The following is a 13,875-nucleotide window of genomic DNA, read 5'->3' as shown; positions in this document are numbered from 1 at the left end:
TCTTGGAGCTTGTAAACTTGAGAGAAATCATGGGACCATAGCAGTCACCCATGGGCGGTGGTGATGATTTGACGATGGGGCCATCCACTGCTTTTCATTCCTTTGGGTATCAGGAGCCCGGGGTCGAGGCTGGCTCGGCGGTATCAGGAGCCCGGGGTCGAGGCTGGCTCGGCGGTATCAGGAGCCCGGGGTCGAGGCTGGCTCGGCGGTATCAGGAGCCCGGGGTCGAGGCTGGCTCGGCGGTATCAGGAGCCCGGGGTCGAGGCTGGCTCGGCGGTATCAGGAGCCCGGGGTCGAGGCTGGCTCGGCGGTATCAGGAGCCCGGGGAACAGGAGGGTAGTTTAGCAGTTTTTGATAGGTGTTGGAGGACTTGTTTGTTACTACCAAGCGATTCAGTCAAGCAGGGAGAGAGGTAGACTTGGCCATTATTTAGGACCTTATGATATGCTGAGTATTGCCCGCTCGCGTGGAACGGTGAACACGGGTGTTTGTCTGGGGGGGAGGGGTTGGCATTCCCAGACGCCAACAGTAGATTATCATCCCAGGGAGGACGTACTGAGATTATCAGTAGAGCAGTTTACAGCCGATGTGATATATCGAATTAATGCTGTTGTGTGAAATTCCAAATGTCTGTATCGCAACAATCAAGGTTTTATTATGAGCGTTTGTCTACTTGTTCTCATGTCTTTTTGGTTTAGTCTCCTTCACTCCTTATGTGCACCTTCCCAATTACACCAGAGATCTCCCAAAAGAGATGCTCATGTCTCCCCCTAACAGTGGGAGTCTTGTCCCGAAGGAGGGAAGGCAGGCGACAAGCTTGGGGTCAAAATAAGGGCATAGAAATGCATTGGGCTTATTTTAGACCGTTTTTGGTGAGAGTGAAACCTCTCGCTTCACCTCTTTCTCCCAAGCCCCTTCCCCTACAACTCACAACAACAAAGATGAGCGATCACAGTATACATGAGTCTAACTAGTGACTGATGCAACCTGAAAAAGCATTAAAGACAGAGTTAATGAGCACTTGAGGTCACTGAGAAAGTCTGGACATGGCCTGCTCTCCCTTATGTAAGGAATTAAGTACTTTACCCTGTTTACTATGTACTGTAGGCAGTAGCATAATAAACATTATATATTTTAAAATGTAAAAAAAAAAAAAAAAAGTTGAATTCAATAATATACTTGTACCACTGTAGATGCTGTGTTTTTTATTTACAGTAGTTATGTACAGCTGGAGGCATTCACAAGTGTTTGAACTCTGCAAACAAAATGTCCTTGATGGGCTATCAATAGGACAATGGACTCCTTTGCCAACTTTAGGGACTTTAAATGTACAGTATCAATGGATGTTTGCGAGGCATGTCACTTCCCCCATCTCTTTTGCATAGCCCACCAAATGTTGTCTAACATCTGGATGGATCCATAAGGAATTACTATGAGAATAAATGTCACTGAATGACACAACATGTGGACGGGTCTTTAAAAATCAATCAGATGTTTATGTGGAAATGTAAGGATTATTCTGCACTATACTCACATTTTTGTTTCTCTTGGAAGAGAAAAACCATAATGTTCAAATGAATGAAGCTACATTTCTAAAAATCAATCCCATATAGTCTGTTCAATTCGAGGCTCCGTTTGCGTCTTGGAGCTTTAGGCCTATGTCATTTCAGTAACTTAGCTTCTCAAAGATGCCCTCTGGTGGGCAAACTAGCACTAACTACCATGGCAACAATGGCTGACACTTAAATAACGTGCCATAGAATTCTGCGGCAGCCCGCAAGTTGTGCTGCCGCAACTTTAAAAGGAAGAACCACTGAGTTTTAGGCGAAGAGCGCTATATAAATACATTTGATTTACATTTTTTTGCTTTGTTACGTTACAGCTTTATTCTAACATTTTATTAAATCATTTTTTCTCTTAAATCTACACCCAATACCCCATAATGACAAAGCAAAAACTGGCTTCTAGAAATATTTGCTAATATATTACGAATAAAAAAATGTATCACCTTTACATAAGTAATCTTCCTGGGTATGATAGTACATGCTTGGCACACCTGTATTTGGGGAGTTTCTCCCATTCTTCTCTACAGATCCTCTCAAGCTCTGTCAGGTTGGATGGGGAGCACCGCTGCACAGCTATTTTCAGGTCTCTCCATATTGTTCGTTCGGGTTCAAGTCCGGGCTCTGGCTGGGCCTCAAGGACATTCAGCGACTTGTCCGATAGCCAAGACAACGCAGGAGTGGCTGTGTGCTTAGGGTTGTTGTCCTGTTGGAAGGTGAACCTTCACCCCAGTCTGAGGTCCTGAGAGCTCCAGAGCACTTTTCATCAAGGATCTCTCTGTACTTTCCTCCGTTCGTCTTTCCCTCGATCCAGACTAGTCTACCAGTCCCTGCCACTGAAAAACATCCCTACGGCATGATGCTGCCACCGCCATGCTTCACCGTAGAGAGGGTGCCAGGTTTCCCCTACCCTTACCAATGGACCTGGGACGCTACCCCAGACCAATGGCCAGGCCCTGACCTGGGGCCTGTTCAGGAGGGTGTAACATTACTGAATGAAATGTAGCTAGGCGGTTCGCGCCCAGGCTCTGTCGTAACCGGCCGCGACCGGGAGGTCCGTTAGGCGACGCACAATTGGCTAGGGATGGGATGTAGGGATGTCCTTGTCTCATCGCACACCAGCGATGATGCGCGCTGTGTTAAGAAGCAGTGCGGCTAGGTTGGGTTGTGTATTGGAGGACGCATGACTTTCAACCTTCGTCTCTCCCGAGCCCGTACGGGAGTTGTAGCGATGAGACAAGATAGTAGCTACTACAACAATTGGACACTACGAAAAAGGGGTAAAAAAAAGGAGATAAAAATAAATGTAGCAAGGCCTACTTTATAGAATTGATTTTCTCAAATGTAGAGTAGGGGATCATGTCAGTTCCATACATTACATAAGCCTACATATACAATACATTTGGAAAGTATTCAGACCCCTTCAGTTTTTCCACATTTTGTTACGTTACAGCCTTATTCTAAAATGTATTAAATATTTTTTTCCCTCTTCAATATACACACAATACCCCATAATGACAAAGCAAAAAAGGTTAAAATGTTTTTGCTAATTCATAAAAAATAAAAAAAAATAAGTGATTGTATTTACAGAAGTAGTCAGACCCTTTACTCAGTACTTTGTTGATGCACCTTTGGCAGCCATTTACCGCCTTGAGTCTTCTTGGTTGTGATGCTAAAAACTTGGCACACCTGTATTTGTAGAGATTCTCCCATTATTCTCTGCAGATCCTCTCAAGCTCTCCGGTTGAATGGGAAGCGTTGCTGCACAGCTATTTTAGGTCTCCATAGATGTTTGATCGAGTTCAAGTCTGGGCACTGGCTGAGCCACTCAAGGACATTGAGGCTTGTCTCGAAGCCACTTCTGCTTTGCGTTGGCTGTGTGCTTAGGGTCGTTGTCCTGTTGGAAGGTGAACCTTCACCCATCTTCGTCTGAGCACTCTGGAGTAGGTTTCATCAATGATCTCTGTACTTTGCTTCATCTTTCCCTTGATCCTGACTAGTCTCCCAGTCCCTGCAGCTGAAAAACACACCCAAAGCATGATGCCGCCAACGCCATGCTTCACCGTAGGGATGTTGCCAGGTTTCCTCCAGACCTGACACTGCATTCAGGCCAAAGAGTTCAGTCTTGGTTTCATCAGACCAGAGAATCTTGTTTCTCATGGTCTGAGAGTCTTTAGGTGGCTTTTGGCAAACTCCAAGTGGACTGTAATGTGCCTTTTAGTGAGGAGTGGCTTCTGTCTGGCCACTCTACCATAAAGACCTGATTGGTGGAGTGTTGCAGAGATGGTTGTCCTTCTGGAAGGTTCTCCCATCTCCACAGAGGAACTCTCAAGCTCTGTCAAGAGTGACCATCGGGTTCTTGTTCACCTCCCTGACCAAAGCCTTTCTATGTGAATTTCATCAGAAGTTGGCAGCCCTGTGAATGCGTAGACAGTGTATCAATAGTCATGCGTTTTTAGTATTATTAGCAGCTCGTCTATTTGAATATGGAGGAGTATTTCCTCTGGTCACAGGAACATCAGTTTTTGCATGAAGCGGATGCGGTGACACTCCAGTGTCACCATCAGGGAGAAGACAGTGTCCCATCTGGTCAGTCTCACAGGAGGAGAAGAAGAGAACCGCAAGAGACTGACCCTCTGCTTTTCTCTCCCTCCCTCCACTGAGACTGATGCAGTGTTCAAAAACCGGGAACTCGGAATACTCCGACTTCAGTGCGTTCAAGACACCTGGCAATTTAGGGTGGAAATGAGCTCCAACTGGGAAAAATCTTAATGGTCATCCAACTCAGTCAAGCTCTGGCATCTTTCTAGAGACCCGACTTTCCGACCAGAACATCACTGATGTCGTGATTTTTCCCAGTTGTCTTGAAAGCAACATGACCATCAGATGCAAGTAGCCTACCATCAGTCCAGTAAAATACAATTATTTGCAAATAATTTAGATTTATACTCAGCTGGCCTCACAAAGCTACACCAACTGATTCAGCGCATTAGATTAACACCCGCCACATGCGGGTAGATTTAGGAATTTGTGGGTAAAATGTTTATTTCACCAGCCACGTTGGCGGGTAGCATTTCACTCATATTTACAAATAGAGTTAGAAGTCAAGCATTAACACCTTTTATAGCAAAGCACAATATTCAATAATCTGAGAACAGCGTTCAGCCACAAAAGCAAGCAATACAGGTACCCGCCAAGTTGTGGAGTCAACAAAAGTCATAAATAGCATTATAAATCTTCACTTACCTTTGCTGATCTTCGTCGGAATGCACTCCCAGGACTCCCACTTCCACAAGAAATGGTAGTTTCGATCACGTCCAAATACCTCCTTTTGTTCGCGTTTAGTTCAGTATTCCAAAGGCACAATATTGAGCGCAAAATCCAGACGAAAAGTCAAAAGAGTTCCATTACAGTTTGTAGAAACATGTCAAACGATGTTTACAATCAATCTTTAGGGTCTTTTTATAATAAATCTTAAATAATATTCCAACCGGACATTAGCGTATTCATTACAGAGGGAAAAGAAGGCACGTTGCTCCAACGTGTACTTAACCGTAAACATAAATGCCTTTCTTAAAATCAATACACAGAAGTATATCTTTTTAAACCTGCATATTTAGCTAAAAGAAATCCAGGTTACCAGGCAATATTAACCAGGTGAAATTGTGTCACTTCTCTTGCGCTCATTGCACGTAGAGTCAGGGTATATGCAACAGTTTGGGCCGCCTGGCTCTTTACGAACTAATTTGCCAGAATTTTACGTAATTATGACATAACATTGAAGGTTGTACAATGTAACAGCAATATTTAGACTTAGGGTTGCCATCTGTTCGATAAAATGCGGAATGGTTCCGTATATCCCTGAAAGAATAAACGTTTTGTTTTCAGAAATGATAGTTTCCGGATTCTACCATATTAATGACCTAAGGCTCGTATTTCTATGTTATAATTAAGTCTGATTTGATAGAGCAGTCTGACTGAGCGGGGGTAGGCAGCAGCAGGCTCGTAAGCAAGCATTCATTCAAACAGCACTTTCCTGCATTTTGCCAGCAGCTCTTCGCAATGCTTCAAGCATTGTGCTATTTATCACTTCAAGTCTATCAACTCCTGAGATTAGGCTGGTGTAACCTATGTGAAATGACTAGCTAGTTAGCGTGGTGCGTGCTAATAGCGTTTCAAACGTCACTCGCTCTGAGACTTGGAGTAGTTGTTCCCCTTGCTCTGCAAGAGTCGCGGCTTTTGTGGAGTGATGGGTAACGATGCTTCGAGGGTGGCTGTTGTCGATGTGTTCCTGGTTCGAGCCCAGGTAGCAGCGAGGAGAGGGATGGAAGCTATACTGTTACTGGCAATACTAAAGTGCCTATAAGAACATCCAATAGTCAAAGGTATATGAAATACGATTCGTATAGAGAGAGTCCTACAATAACTACAACCTAAAACTTCTTACCTGGGAATATTGAAGACTCATGTTAAAAGGAACGACCAGCTTTCATATGTTCTCATGTTCTGAGCAAGACCCTTAAAACATTAGCTTTCTTACATGGCACATATTGCACTTTTACTTTCTTCTCCAACACTTTGTTTTTGCATTATTTTAACCAAATTGAAAATGTTTCATTATTTAATTGAGGCTAAATTGATTTGATGTATTATATTATATAAAATAAGTGTTAATTCAGTATTGTTGTAATGGTCATTGTTACAAATAGATTTTAAAAATCGGCCGATTTAATCGGTATCAGCTTTTTTTGGTCCTTCAATAGTCGGTATCCGTATCGAAAAATCATAATCGGTCGACCTCTACTCTACACTAGCTTGTTTTGTCACAATCTATTAGAATTTTAGCAACCAGGAAATGGCGGAGCTATTTCTGCATAGTGCATCTTTATAACGTTTGTCTTGCTCCGTCACTCTCTGAATAGTACACATACACAATCCATGTCTCACGGCTTACATATCCTCCTTTAACCTTTCTCCCCTTCATCTACACTGAAGTGGATTTAAGTGACATCAATAAGAGATCAAAGCTTTCACCTGAATTCACCTGGTCAGTCTCATGGAAAGAGCAGCTGTTCCTAATGTTTTGTAAATTCAGTCTATTCGGAAAGTATTCAGACCCCATGACTTTTTCCACTTTGTTACAGCCTTACTGTAAAAGTTTTTTTTTTTAAATCTTAACCTACATACAATACCCCATAATGAAGTGAAAACACGTTTTAGAAGATTGTAGAAAATGTTTAAAATAAAAGAAAAACATATTTACATAACTAGTCAGGCCCTTTGCTATGAGACTTGAAATTGAGCTCAGGTGCATCCTGTTGCTACAACTTGATTGGGGTCCACCTGGGGTAAATGCAATTGATTGGACATGATTTGAAAAGGCACACACCTGTTTATATAAAGTCACACAGTTGACAGTGCATGTCAGAGCAAAAACCAAGCCATGAGGTCAAAAGAATTGTCCTTAGAGCTCCGAGACAGGATTGTGGCGAGGCAAAGATCTGGGGAAGTTTACCAACACATGTATGCAGCATTGAAGGTCCCCAAGAACACAGCGACCTCCATCATTCTTCAATGGAAGAAGTTTGGATCCACCAAGACTCTTTTTAGAGCTGGCCGCGCTTCTGATTTGCTATGTGAATTTCCTTGCCGCCTGGCACAAGCTCTGGATGGAAAATGTTGCTGTTTTAAAGCTAATTTCCTGCATTTCTACCTATTTTTACAAGGCCCGTGACCAGGGTGGAAAATAAACTGATAGAAAACACCGGTCCGGTGAATTCAGGATTGAACATTAACACTCAATTCGACCACTGTGAACATTAAATGCACACTCAATTCGACCACTTTGATACTTTGAGATTTTTAGCGGGCGAAATTTAAAGTAAAATTGTAATGTTGATGGTTGTGGCAGTGGCTAACCAAATAACAGATTGCGGCCTCCTTGTCCATAGGCAGCTTTCAAGGTAAGAGCATCCTGCTTGCACTCCAGGAGGGTTGTCCTCCCCTGAAGTTCTGGGTGTTTGAAAATGTTCTTGTTCTAGTAATTAGTTTCTCAGTCACCCAACCTTCAAACACATTTAATGAATATCAATATTCAGGTGGTTTGTGCCTACTAGTTGAAGATCCTTGGCATCATCTTAGACACTATGATGCGTTTCAGTTGAGTCCCCCTTTCATCTCTGCCTAACATATGCACAATGCTAAAATATAAAATTAAATTAGATTCCTGGAGCACTTAATATCCTATGCTTCTTTGTATGACTTACTCAAAACTGTCCATGAATGACTGCAAAAATACATCGCCTGATATCATTCATTTTCAGACACAAGTAGCCATATCAGATTTCAAATATGTGACCCGTTTCAGGAAACTAGGCATGTCATGACTTCACAGGAGAGCCATTTAAACATGCTTTAAATTATTATTATTATCTTTCTAAATTTGTTTTTGGGCAGAAATTACTTCTGGAACATGTGAACTTTCATGTGCCTTAATAACAAACTTGTATGTCATCTGTAAATATGAATAAAATTGTTAGAGGCGAGGAGTTAGCATTGAGCTAGTCAGTCTGTGTTAATCCTGTCGAATGCTGCTTTTTTTAAATGTGGTGTTGCTCAACTTTCTGCAGGATCAAGTTTTGAAATCAGTGTAATTAGAGTATGATAGCTACAGAGATGGAGAAAGCACCTGTCTCCGGATTACATCTTCAAATTCTGGGCAACCGTGGCATGGCAGCCATGCATGATATATGCGGATAAGATTGTAGTTAGCTAACGCTATACTTATTTCCAGGTATTACACATTGCTAATTTTGAGTGGTTTCATTTCAAGCTAAAGTGTGCTAAGCCCTCCTTTTCCTGTAATCCATGATCAGCTCCTTTGTCATGCTGACGTTGAGGGAGAGGTTGTTGTCCTGGCACCACACTGCCAGGTCTCTGACCTCCCGATAAGCTGTCTCGTCGTCAGTGATCAGGCCTACCACTGTCATGTCATCTGCAAACTTGAAGATGGTGTTGGAGTCATGCGCTGCCACGTAGTCTTGGGTGATCCGGGAGTAATCAAAACACCTTTTATTAGTCACATGCGCCAAATACAACCGGTATAGACCTTACAGTGAAATGCTTACTTATGAGCCCCTAACCAACAGTGCAGTTTCAAAAAATACAGATAAGAATAAGAGATCAAAGTAACAAGTAATTAAAGTGGAGCAGTGAAATAACAATAGCGAGACTATATACATGGGGGTGCCGGTACAGAGTCAATATGCGGGGGCACCGGTTAGTTGAGGTAGTATGTACATGTAGATAGAGTTATTAAAGTAACTATGCATAGATGACGGGGGGCGGGGTGTTGGGAAATAATCAGAATTAGTTGGGTAACATAGATAAGATGTTTTATTTTCATGATATGCTTATGAGTTACTTCTCATCAGAATGTATCTTGTTGTACTATAGTGGTGGCCATTTGCAGTTATCTGTTCTCTGTCAGGACTAAGTTATTTGGGCCGCAGAGAGGGGAGGGGTCAAGCTCGTCTTCATATGTAAACATATCTTTTAAATCAATTATCTTGGCTCCACAATGTCTGTGTGCCACTCACTGTGTCTGTGATCTTGTCAAGGAGGGGTGTATTTGATATATGCCTGTTGATAGGTTTTGTTTTATGGTTCTGAGAACGAGAAAATAACAGTTTAGGAGACAAAGCTGAACGATAATTTATGGCCAATGCTGTCTGGCTATGTGTGTCTTTGCAATAAAGGATCTCAGTTGCAATGTGTAAGGACTCTCAGAGAATTAATTTATAGACACTGAATTGATCTGAGAGTCACAGGGTTGTGATGGAGCTCATATAATTAAAGATGGACTTTATGATAACTCTGACTTGTGTGTGGTTTGCTCTCATGATTTGGTAAATACAGGACATTTCCACGACAGGGGCAATGCAAATAGTCAGGGTAGCCATTAGATTAGATGTTCAGGAGTCTTATGGCTTGGGGGTAGAAGCTGTTTAGAAGCCTCTTGGACCTAGACTTGGCGCTCTGGTACCGCTTGCAGTGTGGAAGCAGGGAGAACAGTCCATGACTAGGGTGGCTGGAGTCTGACCATTTTTAGTGCCTTCCTCTGACACCACCTGGTATAGAGGTCCTGGATGTCAGGAAGCTTGGCCCCAGTGATGTACTGGGCTGTACGCACTACCCTCTGTAGTGCCTTGCGGTCGGAGGCCGAGCAGTTGTCATACCAGGCAGTGATGCAACCAGTCAGGTTATATATATATATATATATATATATATATGCTCTTGATGGTGCAGCTGTAGAATCTTTTGAGGATCTGAGGACCCATGCCAAATCTTTTCAGGCTCCTGAGGGGGAATAGGTTTTGTTGTGCCCGCTTCACGACTGTCATGGTGTGTTTGGACCATGTTAGTTTGTTGATGTGGACACCAAGGAACTTGAAGCTCTCAACCTGCTCCAATGCAATGAGAATGGGGGCATGCTCAGTCCTCTTTTTCCTGTAGTCCACAATCATCTCCTTTGTCTTGATCACATTGAGGGAGAGGTTGTTGTCCTGGCACAACACAGCCAGGTCTCTGACCTCCTCCCTATAGGCTGTCTTGTTGTCTGTGATCATGCCTACCACAGTACAGGAGGAGACTAAGCTTGCACCCCTAAGGGGCCCCCGTGTTGAGGGTCAGTGTGGCAGATGTGTTGCCTATAATCATTTTAGACCCTCTATATAATCAGACCCTCCATATACTCAGACCCTCCATATTAGACCCTCCATATACTCAGACGTTCCATATTAGACCATCAATATACTCAGACCCTCCATATTAGACCCTCCATATTAGACCCTCCATATTAGACCCTCCATTTTAAACACTCAATATAGTCAGACCTTCCATATACTCAGATCCTCAATATACTCAGACCCTCCATATTAGATGCTCCACGTACTCAGACCCTCCATATTAGACACTCAACATACTCACACCCTCCATATTAGGGTCTGATTATATAGAGGGTCTAATATGGATTGTCTGAGTATAAAGAGGGTCTAATATGGAGGGTCTGAGTATGTAGATGGTCTAATGTGGAGGGTCTGAGTATATTGAGGGTCTAATATGGAGGGTCTGATTATATTGAGGGACTAATATGGAGGGTCTGAGTATATTGAGTGTCTAATATACTCAGAACCTCCATATTAGATCCTCCATATACTCAGACCCTCCATATTAGACCCTCAATATATTCAGACCTTCCATATTAGACCCTCAATATACTCATACCCTCCATATTAGACCCTCTATATACTTAGACCCTCCATATTATACCCTCTTTATACTCAGACCTTCCATATTAGACCCTCTATATACTTAGACCCTCCATATACTCACACCCTCCATATTAGACCATCCACATACTCAGAACCTCCATATTAGGCCCTCAAAATACCTAGACCCTCCATATTAGACCCTCAGTATATTCAAAACTTCCATATTAGACCCTCCATGTACTCAAACCCTCCATATTAGACCCTCAATATAATCAGACCATCCATATTAAACCCTACATATACTCAGGCCCTCCATATTAGATCCTCCATATACTCAGACCCTCCATATTAGACCCTCAATATATTCAGACCTTCCATATTAGACCCTCAATATACTCATACCCTCCATATTAGACCCTCTATATACTTAGACCCTCCATGTACTTAGACCCTCCATATACTCAGACGCTCCATATTAGACACACCATATCCTCAGACCTGACATATACTCAGACCCTCCATATTAGACCCTCCACATACTCAGACCCTCCATATTATACCCTCTTTATACTCAGACCTTCCATATTAGACCCTCTATATACTTAGACCCTCCATATACTCAGACCCTCCATATTAGACCCTCCACATACTCAGACCCTCCATATTAGACGCTCAACATACTCACACCCTCCATATTAGACCCTCAATATATTCAGACCTTCCATATTAGACCCTCAATATATTCAGACCTTCCATATTAGACCCTCAATATACTCAGACCCTCCATATTAGGCAAAGGGTCTACTACTCGTGTTTCAAAGTTAGGATTCCAATAGGACTAATGGAAGACTAGATCAAAATCACGTCTGTCTGGTCTGGTCTGTCTCGGGCTTTGTTTTAAATTGGGAGCTTTGTGTTTGAGAGAAGGTGTTTGTGTTGACTGATGATTGAAGGTTTCTTAATGCAGTGTTTTCCCCTTACTGACGTGGGCATTAATATGGACTTGGACCCCACTTTTCTGCTTTAACAGCCTCTACTCTTCTGGGTAGGCTTTCGACTAGATGTTGGAACATTGCTTGCTTCCATTCAGCCACGAGCATTAGTGAGATTGGGTACTGATGTTGGGCGATTAGGCCTGGCTTGCAGTCGACGTTACAATTTATCCCTAAGGTGTTCGATGGGGTTGAGGTCAGGACTCTTTGCAGACCTGTCAAGTTCTTCCACACCGATCTTGACAAACCATTTCTGTGTGGACCTCGCTTTGTGCACAGGTGCATTGTCATGCTGAAACAGGAAAGGGCCTTCCCCAAGCTGTTACCACAAAGTTGGATGCACAGAATCGTCTAGAATGTCTTTGTATGCTGTAGCATTAAGATTTCCCTTCCGTGGAACTAAGGGGCATAGCCCTACCCATGAAAAACAGCCCAGACCAGGGGGGCATTCCATGACGCCGATGTAAATGTCTGTGCTTACGGGGGTGTCGCTACTGACTGATCATAAATTACTATGACAAACAATTCTCATTTAGAACACTAACATTACATCTGTAGTTCTGTATCTCAAATGGTGTGTTCTGTATCTCAAATGGTGTGTTCTGTATCTACAATGGTGTGTTCTGTATCTACAATGGTGTGTTCTGTATCTACAATGGTGTGTTCTGTATCTACAATGGTGTGTTCTGTATCTACAATGGTGTGTTCTGTATCTACAATGGTGTGTTCTGTATCTACAATGGTGTGTTCTGTATCTACAATGGTGTGTTCTGTATCTCCAATGGTGTGTTCTGTAGTTCTGTGTCTTGATGTGATTACTGGTACTGCACCTTTGACTTGCTCTTTGATGAACCCAACACACGTGTCATGTTGTTTCACCGGGAAGTAGTATAATTATCTTGTTTCAGTGCTCCAATACTCCTTACTGTATATCTTTTTCAGCACCCACTTAGATGTTCCATGACATTAACTAGCCTATGTCCCAGAACACTTCTCTGACCACACATTAGATAGTATCTATTGATATTAGTAAACTGTTGAGGAATTTTTCCAGTGTTGCACATGTTTTCTGTACTAAATGAGGAAATGTCTTCTCTAACTGAAACCGTGAGAACACTTCCCTTGACCAAAACGTCTGTCTCTGACCCTGTTTCTGTGTTCAGTCACTGACCCACTCCTTCTCTCCCTCCAGGTAGTCCAGAACAGATCCAGCCCTGTGGGCCATACGAGACCAGACCTGGAGAGCAGGCCCAGGCCGCCACCAGAGACCACCACCATGTCTTACCAGCCTGCGCCTGCTCCTTAACACCCTGTCCCCCCAGCCCCTCTCACCACCCCCCTCCCTCCCTGTGGATGCCCCCCTGCCTGGTGGAGGAGGAGCCTCTGGTGGGGAGATGAGCCTGCAGCAGCTGAGGGGGGATCGGGGGGGTTCTGGGTCTGAGAGGGACCTCCACTCAGCAGCCTCCTCCATCAGCCTGCCCTCCGTCAGGAAGGCCCCCAAGAAGAGACGCCTCTCCCTGCGCTCGCTGTTCAGCCGGCGCCACCGTGGGGATCGAGACCCCAAGAGGAAATCACAGGACTTACAGGGTGGCGGTGTGGATGGGATCGCCAGCGTGGAGAGCATCCATTCAGAGATATGTCATGGAGACAAGACCTCGACGCACTCCGCCCCCGTTGTGGCCTCTTCCTCCTCTGAGTTCCTGGAGTGTCCTCTCTGTCTCCTCCGCCACGCCAGAGACCGTTTCCCTGACATCATGACCTGCCACCACCGCTCCTGTGCGGATTGCCTGCGCCAGTACTTACGAATAGAGATCAGTGAGTCGCGCGTCAACATCAGCTGTCCAGAGTGCTCTGAGCGATTCAACCCCCACGACATCCGCATCATCCTGGGAGACCAGCCCCTCATGGAGAAGTACGAGGAGTTCATGTTGAGACGATGGCTGGTGGCCGACCCTGACTGCCGCTGGTGCCCCGCCCCCGACTGCGGGTAAGAGACACACCTCACGGCAATAGGCAGAGTTCATTATCAGTCATTAGGGTTCATTTGTG

The 13,875-nt window shown here is 43.8% G+C and overlaps 1 protein-coding gene across 7 annotated transcripts in view; it reads left to right on the top strand.

Moving 5' to 3' along the window:
• Nucleotides 1-13,875, top strand: part of rnf19a (ring finger protein 19A, RBR E3 ubiquitin protein ligase) — a 50,595-nt gene that overhangs the window by 4,714 nt on the left and 32,006 nt on the right. For all 7 annotated transcript variants that reach the window (XR_006080483.1, XR_006080485.1, XR_006080484.1 and 4 more), the window contains exon 2: nucleotides 13,019-13,813. Coding sequence is in view for 1 of the 7 variants with exons in the window: in XM_042309881.1 (XP_042165815.1) it covers nucleotides 13,221-13,813 (593 nt within the window). In the remaining 6 variants the exon portion in view is untranslated. The remainder of the gene's footprint in view (nucleotides 1-13,018; nucleotides 13,814-13,875) is intronic.

Source organism: Oncorhynchus tshawytscha, linkage group LG31 (genome assembly GCF_018296145.1).
Source record: "Oncorhynchus tshawytscha isolate Ot180627B linkage group LG31, Otsh_v2.0, whole genome shotgun sequence".
In the NCBI taxonomy this organism is placed as follows: domain Eukaryota; kingdom Metazoa; phylum Chordata; class Actinopteri; order Salmoniformes; family Salmonidae; genus Oncorhynchus; species Oncorhynchus tshawytscha.
Note: the sequence above shows the minus strand (reverse complement) of the source record. Positions and strands in the feature narration are given on the sequence as shown.